This window comes from Camellia sinensis, chromosome 14 (genome assembly GCF_055761805.1).
Source record: "Camellia sinensis isolate YWXY chromosome 14, ASM5576180v1, whole genome shotgun sequence".
In the NCBI taxonomy this organism is placed as follows: domain Eukaryota; kingdom Viridiplantae; phylum Streptophyta; class Magnoliopsida; order Ericales; family Theaceae; genus Camellia; species Camellia sinensis.
In genome coordinates this window covers 53456937-53475541 of record NC_138974.1, presented here as the reverse complement: position 1 = coordinate 53475541, position 18605 = coordinate 53456937, and the positions used below count along the sequence as shown (strand labels likewise).

The 18605-nt window shown below is 38.2% G+C and overlaps 1 protein-coding gene and 1 non-coding gene across 2 annotated transcripts; one reads left to right on the top strand and one right to left on the bottom strand.

Annotated features, from left to right (window-relative positions):
* Positions 1-8666: 8666 nt before the first annotated feature.
* On the bottom strand, positions 8667-11309 carry LOC114316699 (uncharacterized). The gene is made up of 2 exons (XR_014350642.1): positions 10706-11309; positions 8667-9602 (listed from the first exon to the last, which is right to left on the bottom strand). It is a non-coding gene; the product is annotated as an uncharacterized LOC114316699 (transcript).
* Positions 11310-11833: 524 nt separating this feature from the next.
* LOC114293283 (protein FAR1-RELATED SEQUENCE 5-like) lies at positions 11834-14640 on the top strand. The gene is made up of 2 exons (XM_082904870.1): positions 11834-12481; positions 12567-14640. Exon 2 carries the CDS (start codon positions 13138-13140, stop codon positions 14638-14640), a length of 1503 nt encoding a protein of 500 aa, XP_082760996.1. The 5' UTR covers positions 11834-12481; positions 12567-13137.
* Positions 14641-18605: the final 3965 nt, after the last annotated feature.

The following is an 18605-nucleotide window of genomic DNA, read 5'->3' as shown; positions in this document are numbered from 1 at the left end:
TGCTATATCTTGTAATATAGAATCAAAGACCCATGAACTCATTTAATGATAATTTAATACTTTGATGATCTATCCATGATCTTAATTAAAGTTGAGTTTGTGTTTAGACATATTTGAAATACTTAAACGTTATAAAACAAGTTATTGGAAGAAAATGGATTCAGAAGATGTCAACATTATATTATAAGTTGTCTATTATATATTTTAGAGAGCATTTTATTAGCATAAAGTGCCAACTATATTTTGTAAACTTCAAGAGTGCAAAGAAAAATGTCGAAAATTTGAAATATGACAAATGTAATGACCAATCTCAAGACTATTTTTTTTAGGTATATTTATTGTACGGATCACCCCATTGCAATAGCACGTACTAAGATATTATTTGTTTTGTATCACGGGGGCACATATGGTTTTATTCTTCCTTCACTAGAAAAGACCTTTTAAAAGTTTGTGAATATGACACACTTACAAGGTGGGTCAAGAGTTCCTAAACTGATATGAGACAGATAGGTTTGGGAAGATGGTTTGTGGCTATTTTAGCCACAAAAGACAAAATAGACTATTTTAGCCACAACAAACAAAATATCACATCTGAAAAATCTAGAAATCCCCTAGATGTTGATTTGTGATTATGTATCAATTTTAAGCAGTAAACAACAATACCAATCAAGACAAATCGACACAACAATTTTACGTGAAAAAACCACAATTGGACACCTCCAATTGAGATAAAAAAAAACCACGGGCAAAAGTCACAAAACAATCCACTAAAAAGACATAAAGGAATTACATAGGTATACTCTCAATTACCTAGCCAATCCACGCCCAAATTGAACCAACCCCTATGTGTCTCTTCCAATCTCGTCTTCACCTCAGAATGTCTCGACAATGAGCCACTCCAGAATCCACCAAAGCTTCAGGCTTAAATTCTTCAGAATCCACCGAAGAACAACTCTCTCTTTTGTATAGAATGAACAAACGAACCTTTGATGTATTCTACTTAACCCATGAGTTTAATGCTCAATTAAACATTAAAAAAAAAACTAGCAAAATATCCCCAGATATAAACCTTAATAACCAAAAAGAAGATATGGAGCAGTAATCCTAAAATCTGATAGAAACACGTATTTATAGAAATCTGGGACTGCGAAGCTCGCTCGAGCGAAGACTCTCTCGCTCGAGTGAGGAACTAATCTCGCATGTTTTTCCATAAGTGGCTTCGCTCGAGCCACACAACTTTTGCTCGAGCGTACATTCATCCTTCTCAGGTTTTTTGCCAGACGCAGCCTTCGCTCGAGCGAGAACTCCTTTGCTCGAGCGAGCAAGGGCGGACATGCAACTTCGAATGCAATTTTGCATTTTGCTTCGGGGGCGCTGCCCCTCGACCCCGCATGGGCGCTGCCCCAGACCCGCCAAGGGGCGCTGCTCCCTAGACCCCCACGAGCTGACCGGGCAGCTCGATCCTCGTCATAATCAGCGAAGTGGCAATCTTGAAAGCATTAACATCACAAACTTCTTTGCAAGGCACAATTCGGGTTGGATTCGCATCTAAAAACTCATAGCCTCATTGAAATAAAAAGTGCGAAAATAAGTACAACTGAAAAGAGTTTTGTCAAACAAAATTGCCAAGAATAAAAACCTAACAATCTCCCCCTTTGGCAATGCCGTGACAAAACACACCTAACAAATAAAATCCTAATCACCCCAATCCATTACAGCCAACAAAAATAAACTTCTTTCTCAAGGTCATGATCTGCAAAACAGCTATTAGTGCCACAATCTCCAAAACAACTATTAGTCCCACAAGAGTATATGAAAAAGCAATAAACATATGGCTAGATTATCTTAAAGCATTTGAAGCATGAGATGGAAAACATGAATAGATGCGACTTGGAGATTTTAAGAACATGTAGCATGAAAACCTAAAAACTAAGACACATGCACTCGACACATGGCATGAATACATGAAATCCTAAGACACATGCACCGGACAACATTACTCCCCCTTTTTGTCACGAATTGACAAAGGAAGCTCAATCAACTAAAGTAAAATCAGAATCCACACAAGCAATGATAGGATTATGTAAATATCAGGAGCATGTAAGAAGGAAATAAAAAAGAAGCAGTGCATAGCATCATGCAAACCAACTAAAGCCAATCTCACTTTCACTCAAAGTAACCACAAACACTGTACAGAAAACTATGAACGAGAAGAAACTGACAAAAAAAAAATATATGGTGGAACAAGCAAGAAATCTCAGATTTGTACCTTAGAATACACAAGATTATCCAAGAAGCATAATTACTTGAAAACACAATGTGCACAGCCTCTAGAAGATTCCTCACAAAAGAAAATGATACATTATGTGAAAAACATAGATCCCATGATAAAAGTGTGTGTGTGACTCTTGGAGTACGACAAACACTAGATTCAAATCCTAGTAGTGATCAGATAGCTGAACCTCCGTCAAGAGAATCTAAGCACAACTACGGAAAGTCAAACCACTAGGAATCAAGGGGTATTTGGTGAGTAAAGGCGGAGGCTTCCTCTCAATCAATGAATCCTTTATCTTTTTCCTTGTTTTTTTTCACATTTTTTTCTTTTCTTTCTTTTGCACATCTTTTTTTTTTTTTCTTTCTTTTGCACATTTTTTTCTTTTTTTTTTTGCGCACTCATTGGCGGCTAACACGCTCAAGAGTATGGAAACTGAACCAGAGAAGCATGGATATAATAAGGATGGCCTGGTTGGTGACTCTGAGGTAGCCTTTTCCTCATGCCTGGACTACTAAGAACAGAGGGGAAAATCGTGGAGATGCAAAAAGATGGAAGGTGGTTTAAGAGACTTAACATCACACATGATATGCTAGTATAGGTCAATTTCTTTAGAAAAGCAAAAGATACGATGCCAGAAATCCATAGAAAAAAATAATCACTAAGGCGGAAGACTCAGATATTTGCTAATCCAAGAGTGTGTACAGGATGAGACATACTAATCAAAAAACACACACTCCAAAATGAGTAATGACCACAGAAAGCACACACATATTAACATGTAATGGATATTCTTATCAATTCCAATATGCACCAAGGACCACTCAAAAATTTTAAGCTTGCAAAACCATACTAAGAAAATCTTTTTGGTTTTTTTTATTATTTTTTTCTTTTTCTAAACAAAGCAAGACAGAAAACGAACATGCACACATTAAGAGACTCAAAAAGAAAAAAAGACACAGAAACCTAAAAACTAAAAAGAATATACAAATTAACACAAGTCAAGTTTTCGCACCCAAATCGCTATAGTATAAAGAAAGTTGTGAGAATTGCGGTTCTTGGATAGTGTCTTGACATTGTGATTCCCTTTGCTTTCAATGGGAATCCGTCTCGACTTGGTTTCCAATTTCCTATTTCTAGGTCTAGGCAAATACAAACTCGCTCCATGTTTGGTCTCAAGCTGATCAAAATAACGAGGTCTAATAAAACCTTTAACCTCATTACTACCAATGAAGTGTCTCCTACCCCACGAGATATTGAAATTTTTTTCATCTCTATAAGACACTCTCCCATGCAACTTATAACAATAAGAGCGAATATGACCATGCATACCACAATGATGACAAATAAAAACAGGGTGTACCTTCTTTTCTTTGACCTTACCAACTCTAGGAAGATTTAGAAGTGTTTCCTCTCGTTGAATCTTGTGCTCCCCTTGCCTTTGAGTTCTTGTGTCATGAGACGTGGATGCATTCTGTTTTTGCTCTTTGTTATCACCAAAACCAATGCCACTCTTGTCATAACACATTTGTTGAGACCCAATGATATCCTCCAAAGTCTTTGATCCTTTGTTCCAAAGACCAATAGTAGCCATAGCACACTTGAGCTCTTCCTCTTTCTTGATCATTATTTCTTCGAAAGCAACTTGAGACATCTCGAGAGATTCAATCTTTTCTTCATACATTGCATAGATTTGAAGTAGCTCATTTCTCTCTGTCTCATAAGTCAAGAGTTTTGCACAAAGAACTTGTCGATCATTAGCTATCTTGATGGCATCAATCCGAGCCTCGGAAATCTCCTCTTTTAGTTTGACATACTCACTTTCACATGCTTTGAGTTTCATAGTGAGTTTGTCATTCAATTTGGATAAGTTAAGAGATTCCTTATACAACTTTTCATAAGCTTGCTAAAGCTCTTCATCATCACTTCCCCGAGGATTCATCATTAGTGGCATTCTCAACCGGGCTCTTCGGATACTCTGTTCGTCTTTCAGTTTCGGAAGCCACCATGAAAGCAAGGAATTGCTTATGTCCCTTTTCGCCTTGATCTTCATTGTCACTTTCATCTTTATCAGATTCTAATTCATCATCCCAAGTGATAGCGAGGGCTTTCTTCTTCCTCAAACGAGTGGGGCATTCTTGAGAAAAGTGACCAAATCCTTGGCATTCATAGCATTGGACTCTTTCAGAGTTTCCTTGTATCTTTCCTTTCTCTTTCTTGGCTATAGAATTAATTTTGAGTTTATCTTTGCCTTTGGATTTATGAGTATGAGTAGATTCCAGAAGACTATGATTCTTTTTTAGAAAAAAAAATTAAATTGTTTTACAAAAGCATCCGTAATCGTGGAATCTATCTCACAATCCTTATCAGAATCCTCTCTAGCTCTATGAGCACTACTAAAAGCAACATCTTTTTATTTCTTTTTGAAATTCCTATATGCCTCATAAGTTTGGAGATTTCCAACCAACTAATCTAGCTTGAGGTTGTCAACATCTTGAGCATCCTCAATAGCCGTAACTTTTTGGTTGGAACCGATCGGGCAAAGACCTCAAAATTTTTCCTACAATCTTGGATTCTGATATTTTTTCACCTTAATTGAAACTGGAATTTACAATGGCACTCAACTTCGCATAAAATTCATCAAATGTCTCACTATCTTTCATTGAAAGGTTTTCGAAACTAGACGTGAGCCTTTGAAGTTTTGAGCGTTTAACCGAATGAGTGCCCTCATGAATAGTTTGTAAAATATCCCAAGCCTCTTTTGCGACTTCACAATTGCAAATTCGACTAAACTCCTTAGGTGTGACAATGCAAAAGAGAAAATTGATAGCTTTACTATTCCAGCTACTATTTTGGTAATCAATTGTGTCCCACATATCGATTGGTTTGGGAAAAGTTACTCCATCAATGGTAATTGTCGGTTTAGTCCACCCATACATGACAAATTGCCAAACTTTTTCATCAATAGATTTTAAAAACGATCTCTTCCGAGCTTTCCAAAACGAATAATTAAATCCGTCAAGTAGAGGTGGTCGAACCATAGAATTTCCCTCACTAATTGAATCCATTATCACAAATTAAACAAGATCTCGTTTGAAAGTTTTAAAAAACAAAAGAGCGACCCGCTCTAATACCAATTGAAAAATCTAGAAATCCCCTAGATGTTGATTCGTGATTGTGTATCAATTTTAAGCAGTAAACAACAATACCAATCAAACAATCAAGACAAATCGACACAACGATTTTACGTGAAAAAACCACAATTGGATACCTTCAATTGTGATAAAAAAATCACGGGCAAAAGCCACAAAATAGTCCTCTAAAAAGACATAAAGGAATTACACAGGTATACTCTCAATTACCTAGCGAATCCACGCCCAAATTGAACTAACTCCTATGTGTCTCTTCTAACCCCGTCATCACCTCAGAATTGTCTCGATGATGAGCCACTCCAGAATCCACCAAAGCTTCAGGCTTAAATTCTTCAGAATGCACCGAAGAACAACTCTCTCTTTTGTATAGAGTGAACAAACGAACCTTTTATGTATTCTACTTAACCCATGAGTTGAATACTCAATTAAACATCAAAGAAAACTAGCAAAATATCCACAGATATAAACCTTAATAACCAAAAAGAAGATCTGGAGCAGTAATCCTAAAATCTGACAGAAACACGTACTTGTAGAAATCTGGGACTGCGAAGCTCGCTGAGGAACTAATCTCGCGTGTTTTTCCATAAGTGGCTTCGCTCGAGCCACACAACCTTTGCTCGAGCGTTCATTCATCCTTCTCAGGTTTTTTGCCAAACGCAGCCTTCGCTCGAGCGAGAACTCCTTCGTTCGAGCGAACAAGGGCGGACATGCAACTTCAAATGCAATTTTGCATTTTGCTTCGGGGGCGCTGCCTCTTGACCCCGCCTAGGCGCTGCTCCGGACCCGCCAAGGGGCGCTGCCTCCTGGACCCCCGCGAGCTGATCGGGCAGCTCGATCCCCGTCATAATCAACGAAGTGGCAATCTTGAAAGCATTAACATCACAAATTTCTCTGCAAGGCACAATTCGGGTTGGATTCACATCTAAAAACTCATAGTCTCACTGAAATAAAAAGTGCGAAAATAAGTACAACTGAAACGAGTTTTGTCAAACGGGATTGCCAAGAATAAAAACCTAACAACATCCAACCCCTAATCATTACACTCTTCTCTCACAAAAAAAAAAGTCAAAAAAGCAAAAAAACTAAAAAGTCAAAAAGCCTTCCCAAACCAAGCTTTTTAGCCCAAGCTAAAATAACCAAAAAAACTAAAAAGCCAAAAAGTCAACCCACTTAGAATATATTACCACTTTTTTTTGTTATGGAATTGTAAAAGCATGATTTGAGTTTGGTTAATTGATTGTAGGTGGAATGGGTGATAGACCCTTCAGTGTCTAACTTGTCCTTAAAAAGGACAAGAATTATATAGACTTTTTCAAAATCTCCAAATATTTTAAAAGTTGTTTCTTTTATTATAATACCCTCATATATGTATATATGTGTGTGTGTGTGTGGATCAGATTGTAGTCACTTTCTATCATTTCAATCTCTGTTTTTTCTGCTTTCTTTCTCACTCTTATCACTGTTGCTCTCCACTAGCGCCGTTGTCGCTCTCCACCGATGCCACTACCGCTCACCATAGAACTTTTTCTTTACCGTCTTCATCGCCACCGTCACTCGTTGCATCTACAACCTCAAATCTGAGATCATTCACAATTGTCATCGCTAGAAAATGACAGTTCCCGACGGTTCGCAAACCTGAGATTTGAGATCATTCACTTTATCTCTCTCTTTGGTTTTGATGGTTCATGCTCGCTCTCTCTCTCTCTATGTGTGTATACATGTGTATGTCACTCGCCATCTTCTCTCTCTCTCTCTGTCTCTCTCTCTCATCTTCTTTTTCTTATTATTCTTCTTCTTTTCATGATCGTCTGTTTTTGAACTCTGTCTTCCTATTTCTCTTTTTTCTTTTTATGATGCTCTGTTCTTCGAATAGTAAAACTTTATTTTGGTTCATGATACATCACTCTTCTGTAAAGCCATTCTCGTAGCTTGTTTCAGAGTAAAAATTTTACTGTCGTTAAGCAGATCAACATGTTGTTAACTAGAGCAAAATTTTACTGTTATAAAAAATAGAATACATACTAATGAACAAACCATAGTCAAATTTTGCTTTTAGATCTATGAGCAAAAAAACAAACAAAAAACTCTTAGTTTTTCATTTCAATATCTCGATTTCTTTTTTTATTTTATTTTATCAAATTTAAGTTTTTTTTTTAATCTCAGATATGAAATTATTGATCTCAAATATGAGTTCATGGGTATCAAATTTGAGATGGAGGTGGTTTGACGGTAAAAATGGTGGTTGTCAGCTGACTGTGAGGATGAGCAACGTCAGTAGACAATGAAAAGGGTAGAGATGATGAACAACTATCGAATTAGTGAAGAAAGAGAGAGAGAGAGAGAGAGAGAGAGAGAGAGAGAGAGTTATAAAAGAAAGAGAATAAAGAGAGGATATAATGGTCAAATAAAATATTCAAATAACAAATTTTATCCTTCATACAAGACTTTATAATTATGAGATGATTTTGAAAGTACTAATTTTTTTTTTTTTTTTGTCCTTTTAATAAGAAAAGAAAATTAGGAAGGATTTATGACCAAATTTCCTTTGATTGTAATTAAAACTGAATGTAGACACACTCATATACTAAGATTTAAGTTGATAGAAAAAAAACAAAGTGGTCATAAATAAATACAACTCATCAATATTTAATTACACTTAGGCCAATTTTGAGAAATAGGTTAAAAGTTTATTTTAAATTTTTTTTTACTTTTTTTGAAAAAACGTGTAAAAAATAGAGAAATAATATAATCCAAAAAAATCAAAACGTTAAAAAATTATCTTTTAACTCAGATGCCAAAATAGGTCTTATACACACATGCTAGTGTAAGTAGAATATTTTATTGTGCAAAAAAAAATTATTCAAAAAAAATTACATTTTACATATGACAATTTGAGTTTTTTTATTTGTAATATTACTTTTACTTATAAAAAAAAATTTAATTTTTGAAAATATTTGTATATGCAAAAATACCTTATAAAAAAATTACATTTAGGATTGTTTGTCAAAAAAATTAATTATTCTCTCAATTTTTTATAAAAATTTTGTAAAAAATCAAAATATTAACTAAAATAACATGTTTCTAAAACAACCGTTATTATTTTGGTCCACCCAAACAATTATTGTAATTATTGTTTGTTTTAAGAATAATATTATATACACCAATTAATATATTAATTAATGTATTAATAGATAATGTGACATGATTTTGAGTATTTATAGTTTATATAATAGGAGAAATCATAATTTTAAAATAACATATATTAATAGTACACAAATTGATATATCATTTGGTGCATGTTGCACTACTATTGTTTTAATTATTCCACAAATAAAAATAAAAAACATCAGATGACTTCGTGCGTGCTGATTCACGCTTACGTGGCAGTTTTTAACCACATGAACGGATAGAACATAGTATTCGTTTCTGTTTCTGGTCGGAATAATGTCTCATAGTATTCGCTTCTGTTTCTTTTAAGTAGTCTGGCACTTGGGTAAAGGAGTGCCACAGAGACCTGAATTATTTGCATAACTATCTGCTGAAATTCGTGCATTTAAAAACCTTGGAACTGGCCCACTCAACTGATTGTTTGCTACATTAAAAGTCTTGATCCGAGAAAGCAAGCCAAGCTCAGCAGGAATCTGACCAGTCAACTGGTTGCTGCCGAGTTTGATGATATTCAAATAGGTACAGTTTGCTAGGTCCTTTGGAATTCCTCCTGAAAAATTGTTGGAGGAGAGATCAAATGATGTCACAAACTTGGTTATATTTGAGATGTTGGATGGAATAGTTCCATAAAGCTTGTTGCTGGAAAGATCTAAGCCTGTCAAGGCTGTACAATTTTGAAGACCAAGTGGAAACCCGCCCTTGAGTGCCATGTCTGAAAGCCGGATATTTAAAACCCTGTTCTCATCAGGATGCCAGCAATCGATACCCGTAAATTTACAAATGAAGCCTTCAGTAGCATTGTCGAAATTCCATGAACTCAAGTAATTGAATGGGTCTTCCAAGGACCCTTTTAGAGATTTCAAGCAATCTATATCGCTCTGAAGACCATAGCTGGAGCTGCAACTCAACAGCAACCAGATAAAACCACCAAAAAGAACGTTAAGAGCTCTGTTATTCACTTCCATGTTCATGAAGAGACCGTCAATTCTCAGCACTCTTAACACCAGAACCTGAAGCAAATATGAAAACATCGGAGTTTAAACGAAAACACCACTCCAGAAGTTTGAACACATTCTTAAGAGTTTTAGTACACGTAACATTGCTCTTAAAGTTCTAACAGAAGTAACTAAACCAAGTAAACTTCAAATTCTTAACTCCGTTTGGAACCCAAGAGAGAAGAAAAGAAATGATTACTTAAGTTAGGAGAGAAAGAAAGGAAGAGAAATGATTGTGTATTTATTTTCTCCCTCTTGCTTGGATAAATAGGAGAGAAAAGAAGATAATAGAGAATAATTTATGTCCTATATGTCTTGTTTGAGTAAACTACGTGAGAGAGAACAAAAGAAATTGTTTCATGTTAAAGTCAGTTTTTTCATTTTTATACCTTAAGGGGCTGTTTTGGTATTATAAAAAAATAGTAATCTGTTTTCTTTTTCTCTCCCAATCTCTTCGAAATGAGAATTTTAAGATAAATTGGTTTCTCTTCATTTCTTCTCATTTCTTTCCTCCTTACTAATCCAAACAGGTGATTTGAACAAAGAGAAATGCATTTCATCCTTTTCTTTTCAAATCACCAATCCAAACAGACTCATGTTACATTGACTACCACAAATATACATGCTATTCAAAGAATTAAGTTTCTACAATCGAGATAACACAAGGAGCAAGCAGAGTCTATTTAGCATGTTACCTAAAATTCAAAATTCCCATATCTTACAAAGATGAATATAGAGCAGATCAAATTTTCAACTAATTTAACCAGTAAACTCATGAAGTGTTACAAAGACTTTCGGTGCATACAATGAGTTCACCCAATTATCCAAATGAGTTTATTCAATTTAGCAATACAGAGGAAACTTATGTCAAAGATCAACCATGACAACTAAAATCAATCAAAAGATTCAGAACATGAAGAAAAAGTACAAATAGCAAGAATTCAAACTAAAATACTACAAGGATTAAAGTAAGAAACATTCCAAGAGTCGTCAAAATCGTGGAAACATAAAGACCCAATAGACTTCACCAATTCTTATCACCATATGCATAAAATCACAAAACCCAGGTACGGTAAGGAACAAGAATTGAAATTGTCAGAGAATTCAAAGAAACCCACCTTAGAAACCACAAATCCAAACTCGTGAAGATCGCAGAACCCACACAAAAGGGGAATTTTGAATCAACAACAAAATATCGGTGTCTCCTCGAAGAAGATAAGGAAGTTTGTGGATTATAGATTCAGAACTGGAAAACCAACCAAAGACCCTAAAAGAGAGAAAACTAGCAAAGTCTTTGTTTGAATGTACAAAGCGAGCGAGCAAGCAATAGACTTTCAACGAACAATAAACTACATATAAAGAAAACTCAGTGGAGGCTAATAAGAAATATACAGCAAGACAGAGAGAGAGAGACGAGAGTTACTGCGTGTGAAATTGAGTATTTTAGGGTTCAAATTGATTGATGATCGAGTGATGGAATTATTGGAAGAGAGAGAGAGAGAGAGAGAGAGAGAGAGTTATACCGGGTCAAATAAGGAACGCCGGTCTTTCTTTTCCAAAGGTACGACTGGACTTAAAAAAGAGGGCAATTACTATATGAGTATATACTTGCTTGACTTGCTGTGTTTGGCTGAGAGGGTTTGATCGATATACTTGCTTGACTTGCTGTGTTTGGCTGAGAGGGTTTGGTTGATGACCCACACGATATTTTTTTTCTTATTCACACTCCATATCTATTTTTTTTCACTTATTCACACTTTCCTCCAACACTTGTCCCCAGAGTCTCATTCTTGTCAGTACCCGCCTTCCAAAGCCTCGCCACCACCATTCCCCTGCAAACTCTAATTCTTAGCCCTTTTTTCCTCTTCTACCGTCACTGGCACTGCCACTGTCATTGCCTTCTCCAACAACATTCGAACTCCTCCAATCCCTTTTGCTGCCCTCAACGATTTTGAGATCACTAATGACGAAAATCCTAAGTCTCCAACAACATTACCATATATTTAGCTCATACACTCACACATCACCTCCACATAATCATCTCTTTCTCTATTCATTCCATTTATCTTTTTCCCAGCTTCCTCGCTGAGCATCATAGCACCCACAATCGCACAGCTTTCTCTCTCTCTACACTATTTGTCTATTGTGTTACTCATCTCTCTCTAAAAACCTCTTGTCGCAACAACAAAAAAATAACTCAACAAATGTCTTTGATATAAATCGGACTCTTGTTCATCGAAAAAAAAAAAAGAAGAAAAGATATAAATCGGACTAAAACTCGCTCAAAACAAACATATAAAAATAAAAGTAAGGGTCATGTTTAAGTGTGCAACCCCTTAAGGTTGCACACCATATGCAACCCAATTGTTAGCCGTTAGATTACAATAATTGATCAAGACCATTGAATTGTTTAATCGTGAAAAAGTTGAAACCGGGGCAACCGGTTAATGCTTGTATTTGCATGATTGCATCCCACTCACTCTCTGTATTTCGTCTCTATCTCTCTCTGTTCTCCTCTCTGTGTAAGGTTGAGTCAGTATAACCGTTGATTTCCATTAACAGGGAGAAGCCCCTGTTGGGTTCGTTCCATTGACGAAGCTCTGTAGGGAACAGTATAATGGGCGATTTCCAACAACAACGTAACTAGAAGGCTGTGTTGGTTCCATTGCTGAAGTGAAGCCCTTCTCTCGAACTAGATATGAGGTATGGAGCTGTCTCCCTCTCTCTGTCTCCCTCTCTGTCTCTCTGGCCCGTTCACTTCAGCTATTTTCCCTCAACTAAACCCCCATCCTAACTTCAACCCCTCTACGCTTCGCTCCAACGGAAACCCCTCCATTGGCAGCTAACCTTTCTCTTTCTCTTTCTCAAGCGAGTGTTTGTGTTTGCACAAACAGGTAAACCATGTGAAAATGTCATGTTTGTGTTTTTGTTAACAATTTTCGGTCATCAAGTAATTGTTTGTAGTAATGTCATGTGCAGTATGGCCCCAGCGGAAGTTAAAAGGGAAGGTGATGATTATGACATTCCAAATGAAGCAGATGACATTCGTTTGATGAATGAAAGTCGGGCAGAACCTGATCATGGTTGCGAAGCTGGTCCGAGCAATGAAGAAGCAACCAACATGAACGTTGAAGATGGCGGAGCCGATGTGAAAAAAGAAATGGTTGACGATGCTCATCGCAATGACATGGTTGGTGATGTTGAACGTGCTATTCTGGAACAGAAATTTGATTCGGTCGAAGATGGAGAAGATTTCTACAATGCGTATGCTAAAGCCAAGGGATTTAGTATACGAAAATCCAGATTTAACACAAATAAAGAGGGAAAGGTCGTTAGTAGGCTGTGGTTGTGTTCAAGGGAAGGTTAGAGATTACCAAAATACTTGGACCGTGTTGCTGAGAAGAGTAGAGCTCCCAAGGCACTAACAAGAGTAGGTTGCAAAGCCCAATTTCGCATACGGTACGATGCGGATGCTGGTGAAGGGGGAAAATATGTTGTGACTCACTTCGTCGCAGACCACAACCATGAATTGGCGGAACAACACTGTGTGATGTATCTGAGGTCACATCGCAGTTTAAACAGCAGTGACAAAGCTCAAGCAATGGCTATGCGCAATGTTGGTGTGAAGACTAGCCAAATCATGGACTATATGGTAAATCAGTCCGGGTCTTATGAGAATGTTGGTTTCATCCGTACGGATCTGCACAACCATATTCAAGCCGAACGTAGAGCAGAAGTTGAGGATGGTGATGCGCAGGGTGCGTTGGTTTACCTATGCGCAAAACTTGATGTTGATGCACGTTTTTTTTACAAGTATGATGTGTGTAACAATAACAAGTTACAAAATCTGTTCTGGGCAGATTCGAAATCGCGGGCCGACTACGCAAAGTTTGGTGATGTGTTGATATTTGACTTAACTTACAGAACCAATGCATACAAGAAACCTTTTGTCATGTTGGCTGGTGTGACTAGCCACTTTAGGACCACGATATTTGCATGTGCTTTGCTAGCTAATGAGACAATTGAGACATACACATGGGTTTTGGAAACATTTATGGAGGCGATGGGCAATAAAGCACCTGTGTCCGTACTGACAGATGGGGATAAGGCGATGCGAGAGGCAATCAGAAGAGTATTTCCAGATGCAAGACATCGATTATGTAATTGGCATCTTGGGAAAAATGCTGTTTCAAATGTTCACATAAGTGGCTTTGCACATGCTTTCAAGCAGTGCATGGACATGGAAACGGATGAGACAAAGTTTGAACATGGCTGGACGACAATGGTCGAAAAATTTGAACTTCAAACCAACAGTTGGGTGTTGGAGACATATGAGAAGCGTCATATGTGGGCTGAGGCATATATTCGTGGACATTTCTTTGCTGGGATGAAGAGCACTCAGCGCTCGAAGTGTATGAATGCTTATTTCAATCCCTTCCTCCAACACAAATTGAAGCTATATGAATTTGTTAGGCACTATGATCGGGCTCTTGCAAGGATAAGGTATAACGAGGCTGGAGATGATGCTGAAACAAATAACACTTTTCCGGTATTGATTACTCCATTGCGAGATATAGAGAGACATGGAGCTGAGCTATTCACCCGAAATATATTTAGAATGTTCCGTGATGAAATCTTAGAAGAGGGGAAGTTGAATGTGAAGGATGTGTTCCCTTTGCCGGATGGTCAGAAATGCTACTATATTCATAAGTACAGAGTGAAGGATAGATCATGGATAGTAACACACAGTCCAATGGATGCTGCAATGAGATGTTCTTGCATGAAGTTTGAGTCGTTGGGGCTACCTTGCTGCCACATGATATGTGTTATGAAAGCTGAAAATTTAACGCAAATTCCCCCAACTTGTGTGCTGCATAGATGGACAAGGGCTGCAAGCAAGGATGGCCACAATGGCCTCAACCCTCAATTGATAGCACTACAACACAGACGGCCCGGTATGGGATATTGTGTTCTTCCTACAACGAAATGTGTTTCTATGCCTCGCAATCAACGGAAGGTTTCAAGGATGCTAGGGATGCATGTCTTCCGATGACGAGCCGGATGAAGGAGTTATATGAGAGGAATTTGAACGGTGGGAATGGAGACAAAGGGAAACATTCATTCCGTCGACAATTTGGAGTAGAAGATCCTGATGTTGTGAAGACAAAAGGGAACCTAGGATGGGCCTCGTCCAACTGTCGAAGACCAAGAAAATGGGAATTGCAAATGCATTGGGCACACAAAACGAACGTGTCCTAAGGTTCGGTTTAGCCGAACAGTGGGTACTAACTCAGATGCAGATACACCCCACATAACTGACCGTGAGTACAATGCGGAGTCATTGCCCGTTCGCTGCAAAACTGGGTTGGTGGATCCAAGTACACCGCACATTAAGCAACGGCGACTATTTTTCGATGTTTCTCCTGATTCCAAGCAACCTGTGGGCCAATACGGTAGTGTTGAAGCAGCAGTGTGGAAAAATGATTCGAACACAATTGATGAGGTGAATCAGGTAATTGTATAATTTGTATGATTTACTTATTCCCTTAGCTATTGAAAACACATGGAAATAATGTATGTAGTTTTCATTTTGCACGGATTGCTGTACGTAACGTGTAAATAATTGGTTATGTACAATGCCAGGAAATGGCACAACGTTACTTATGTACAAGGCCACGAGTTGTAAATTTCCCATATTGTTTAGAGTGATGTTGTCATTTGTGTTTGCAGTGACTTGTCATTTTCAAAACTAATTGAAGGTGAGGTGAGATATATATGGGTTGTCTGTGTGTTGTTTTGGGTGGTAAATTGGCTTATGTCTGTATTCCAAGATTCCTATTGCGGGTTGCTTGTTTCTGTTCCATATTTGGTTGGATCTAACTGAAGGGTTTTTTGCGGTGTGGTTTATCAACTAACTATGTGTTTCTCTTCGTATTGATTTGTTATGACTTGTGTCGGTAAATTAGTAATATATTTCGAGTCAAATACGAATTTTGTCCAAGTGGGTTTGCAAAATTACATACCAGCACATGCATTTTGTATATAATCCAAGTGGCAGTTAATTTTGGGTGTTACTTGGAGAAAGTAACCCAACGAACTCGTTACTTTATCTCCATGCCGATCGGTATATGAATTACGAGTTACGAACCGGAGTTGTGAAATTATTTAATGTTTACTATTGAAGTGGGGTTTATTGTTAGTAAAATTATGGTGGGCCTATATGGACAGCAACGAAGCAGTAATTTAAAGTTGACAAGTTCAAGAAGAAAATCAAGCAATTGTGGTATTGGTTCAAATGCCTGAAATGGATGAAGACTTCTTTCGATGAACTGATGGTAACAAAGTAGAAAGTAACAAAGTAGAAAAGTAGAAAGTAAGTTGTTGTGTTGTTGTGTTGTTTGTAACAAAGTAGAAAGTAGAAGGGAAAAACTACACAGAAGTTACAATGTAGAAAGTAAGTTGCGTTGTTGTTCGTGTCCTCTCTCTCTGCAAACATTCTGCCCTTTATAGCTATAAAATTCCCACAACCCCATGATCTGCCAATTCTGCAACTGCTTCTGTGCAACTTATGTAACTGCACAGTCATTTCCGTGTATTGAAACCACATAAAAGCTTCACTTGTACCTGTCGAAGTGCATATAATTGAAGTTGCCACCTGTGCCCAGGTCCTTTTAGCCTTTCCTCGACAGATACAGACTCCCAATTCGTTCATGTTTCCTCTTGGAGGGTGGCCACTAAATCCATGAGCACTGCCAGTAACTGCTCCAGCGTGTAAGTCAGGTGGCATGCAAGATTCAATGTTAGTTGAATGGAGTAGCTGTTGGGAGGATGTGGGAAAAATAGGTGCAAAGAGGAATTTTTAATCTAATATCCAATCAGAATGTAGGTGAAAATATGAGTGAACTTTTTTAAAAAAAAAAGTAGTTCCCATTTTTTTGATTATAAACCCGAGATGTATATTTTGTTTTTGATATAAATAAGTTGTGTATTTTCGTTATGTAAAATGTAGGACAACAATTGTGTTTAAGTCATTACAATACAGAAAAAGGTTATTTCAAACGTATTTTCAAGTTTACCGACATTGAATATATTTTGATTAAATTACAGGGAAAATTCAATATTTGGCAGGGTTTGATGATTCATAGTCAGGGGCAGTAACAGTAAGTGGCCAAGTGTTGCGGTTCATTGACCCAGTTTGCAAGGATTGTGGTTGTGTTTAGTGGACAATATTCTGTCGATTTTTGTCTCATAATGATGAGGGACATGCCCCGCAATGGTGAAAAGGAAGGTCGACAGGGAAGGGTCAATATTTGGCAGAGTGAACTTGAAGATTCGAAGTCAGGGGGCAGTTACAGTGGCAGTTCTGGTGTAGACGTGTGGGATCATGCAATGATGGGCCACAAAAACAGTATACGGGTATCAATACTAAACCTCCACTTCTATCTGTCGAGCTCCCTTTTCTTGTGTTTATTTCATGGCCACCAACTGTTTTAAACTTCTGTCGACAGATAAAGGCTCCTGCTTTGGCTCATGCTTCCTCCTGAAAGTGTGCCCGCTAACTCCATGACTGGTGGTAAAAACTTCCCCTATCACTTCTAGGTGACCCACATGCAGAGAGCCCACTTTCAGGTCGTGGACATTCCTTCAGACTTGGCCACATGCCCTCGATTAAGTGGACCATCTGTCGACAGAGACTGGCAAAACTTGGTGCAAACAATGGCCCCCATGTTCAAGTTAAATATTGTGGAAGTGATTGAGACCCCCTCCAATCACCACCTGCACCACCCCCCCTCCCCGCCACACACACACACACACGTGGGGGCTGCTGATTGGAGAAGGAAAAAAAAAAAAAAGAAATTGAAAAAAAAAAAAAAAAAGTGGCCAATCAGAGAGAGAGGGGGTCATGGGGGTCCAAGTCATATGATATTTAACTTGAACGAGGGGGCCATTGTTTGGGCCCAATAGCAAATTTTTTAATACGGGCCCAAAACAAGCATAAAGTACAGCCCAATATAAGAGCTTTTAAATATAGTGGCCCCATCATAAGCTATAAAAGACCCACCCTTTCAACTTCAAACCACTTCATTTCCCTCTGATTTGAACTCCCCAGACTGTACTCCTTCTTCTCAACCATTGCCGTTCAAAACCAGAGCACCACAAAACCCTAAGCCATGGCGCCGAAAAAATCTCAACCATCTCCATCTGAGGAGAACAATGAAGACCTACTCCGCTTCCCAGACCCTATCAGAGCACTTATCGCTCCTCTAAAATTTGCTACAACCCTGTTGCCCAGCACAAGCTCTGTCGCTAAGGCTACTCTAGGCCCTACCTTCGCGTCTTACTTCCCAGACAAGCTAGGTCCATACTATCCCCTTGGTAATGGTGAGAACCTTCTCCTCAACCAAGCTGGACTCAAGTGGACTAACTGGAATGTCAGCAAAAACCCACTCAGAGGGTGGAGGTCACCAGACTCTGATTGGCGAAGCTAGGTCAGGAGAATTGAAGGTCACGACGCTGAAGTATGGAAGCACCAGGGCATTGCTGAAGCAATTAGACTGTCGACTAAAATTTATGACGTGGAGAAAGGGCTGATTGCTGCTGCTGCATGCTTTTGGTCGCAGTCTAGTAACTCCCTACTCCTTAATTTTGGTATGATTTCCCCTACCATCTTAGATGTAGCTCACTTGACTGGTCTCCCAATCTTGGGCAATCCAATTCATGCTCTCCTTGACATTTACTTTAAACACTGACATGTGCTATACAGATTTTGCCAAAAAATACCAAGGCAAGCCTGGTTCCCCTGTCGATGACAAAGAAAGAACTGCTTTTTACTTACTTTGGCTTTGTGAGTTTCTTTTTTGTGTCCCTGGGTACAAGATCACGAAAGAATACCTCCCCCTTGCCTTGTGTATGCAAGACGGCCAACTTATGGCTTTAGCCCCTTATCTTCTTGCCACCCTTTACAAGGCCCTATTTTCCTTTGTCGACAAGAAGATTTCTGGCAACTGTGGTGGCCCC

What these genes read in the sequence shown, in the direction of transcription:
- LOC114293283 (XM_082904870.1), top strand. Translation starts at nt 13,138, where the DNA reads ATGTATCTGAGGTCACATCGCAGTTTAAACAGCAGTGACAAAGCTCAA.